Source organism: Entamoeba invadens (assembly GCF_000330505.1).
Source record: "Entamoeba invadens IP1 unplaced genomic scaffold scaff_1105074725619, whole genome shotgun sequence".
Taxonomy (NCBI): Eukaryota; Evosea; order Mastigamoebida; family Endamoebidae; genus Entamoeba; species Entamoeba invadens.
The window spans coordinates 13409-15175 of record NW_004191748.1 but is presented as its reverse complement, the minus strand read 5'-3'; the positions used below and the strand labels follow the sequence as shown (position 1 = coordinate 15175).

At 25.1% G+C, this 1767-nt stretch overlaps 1 protein-coding gene across 1 annotated transcript; it reads left to right on the top strand.

Annotated features, from left to right (window-relative positions):
• EIN_071460 (hypothetical protein) lies at nt 1–1647 on the top strand (the record flags this gene model as incomplete). The annotated part of the gene is made up of 1 exon (XM_004183723.1): nt 1–1647. A coding segment is annotated over one exon (1647 nt), but the record flags the coding sequence as incomplete, so codon positions are not given.
• Between the last annotated feature and the right edge of the window lie 120 nt (nt 1648–1767).

Genomic DNA, 1767 nt, shown 5'->3' with positions numbered 1-1767 from the left:
TTTAGTTCTCTTAATGTAAATAAGCTTGTAAGACCGGAATTAAACATGAATTGTCTAGTTTATGCTTTGAAACAAGCTAAAATTGATGATAAAATCATAGATTTATATCGTGTTCACTGTATTTCTAGATATCAGAAAATAAAGTTGATAGATGAAGTTTCTAAATCATGTAATATAAGAATTCAAGTAAAAAGTGGAGAATTAGTTCGTAAATGTCATGCTAACACTATTATGAAATCTATTGGATCAATCAGTAAAGATGCTATCGAAATTAATTTATTCTTATATCGAGACACCAATATGAAAGGAGATCATTATTTCTTAGATATTGATTTACCTATAACTCCATTCTATCTTAAGAACAGAGAAGAACTTAATAAATATGCTTTAGAAAATAATTTAAGTATTGATAATATGTTTGATAAACAACGTAAGAAAGGAAATAATTGTTATACTAAGCCAGGCGCTAAAGATACTATAAAATTTTCTGAGCTAATATTATACATTAGAGATCATAATGGATTTAAATCGTATTCATTATCTGATGTACTTCATTTACCATCTGATTTGTCAGATTATGTAAGTAATAATTTAGAATCATTAGAGTATTTAGATTATGAGGTTAAAGATATTAAATTAGAGTCAAAAAATAAGAAATTTAAACAAAAAATACTACCAACATATTATTATGCTGATTTTGAAGCTTCAACACAAAGAATTCATCAAGCTTATTGTGTGTCTTATTCTAAACGTAATTCTAATCAAATATGTAATAAATATGGTAATAAATGTGTAGAAGAATTTTTAAATGAACTTAACAATAATTCTGTAATATACTTTCATAATTTGAAGTATGATTCTTGCTTCCTTGCTGAATATGGTATTAACAAATGTATTAAGAAGGATGGAAAAACAATGAAGATAAATTTGATATATAATAAGAAGAAAATAACATTTAAAGATAGTTATTCTATGATAAGTACAGCATTAAATCAATTTCCAAAGATGTTTGGGTTAAGAAATCTTCAAAAAGAGTTATATCCATACAACTACTATACTCAAGAACGTATTCAAAATAATATTGGAACTATATCAGAAGCAGGTGAATATGAGATACAAAAATGGACTGAAGCCGAATATAAACTATTTAATGAAAATATTTATAAAATAGAAAGTTGTAAAATTGATGAAAATCATTTTAATATGATGTTGTATTGTAAATTATACTGTAATCAAGATGTAAGAATATTAAAAGAAGGACATACTCAATTTAGAATTGATAACTTATCTAGTTTAAATATAGATGTAGATAAATTCATTAGTATTTCTGCATTAGCTTACAACTATTTTACAACACATGTTTACTCAAAAATTAAAGATCTTAAACAATATAGTGGTAAAGTTAGAGAATACATTCAAGGTACAGTATATGGAGGAAGATGTATGACTAGAGACAATAAAAAATGGCATGTAAGAGATGAATTATATGATTATGATGCTTGTTCTCTATATCCCAGTGCTATTCATAGATTAAAGTTAGCAACAGGAAAACCTATTTTAATACCAAAGAATTTACTCAATTCAACTATATTAAATCACATAATGTTAGAACAACGATTAGAACCTACAAATGAACGTTATATATAAGCTTTTATAGTTGATATCGAAATTACTAAGATAAATAAGGAACTACACTTTCCTATAATTACTAAGAAGACTAAGAAAGGAAATTTAAATGTAAATGAATGTTGTAATATGCGTGTTGAA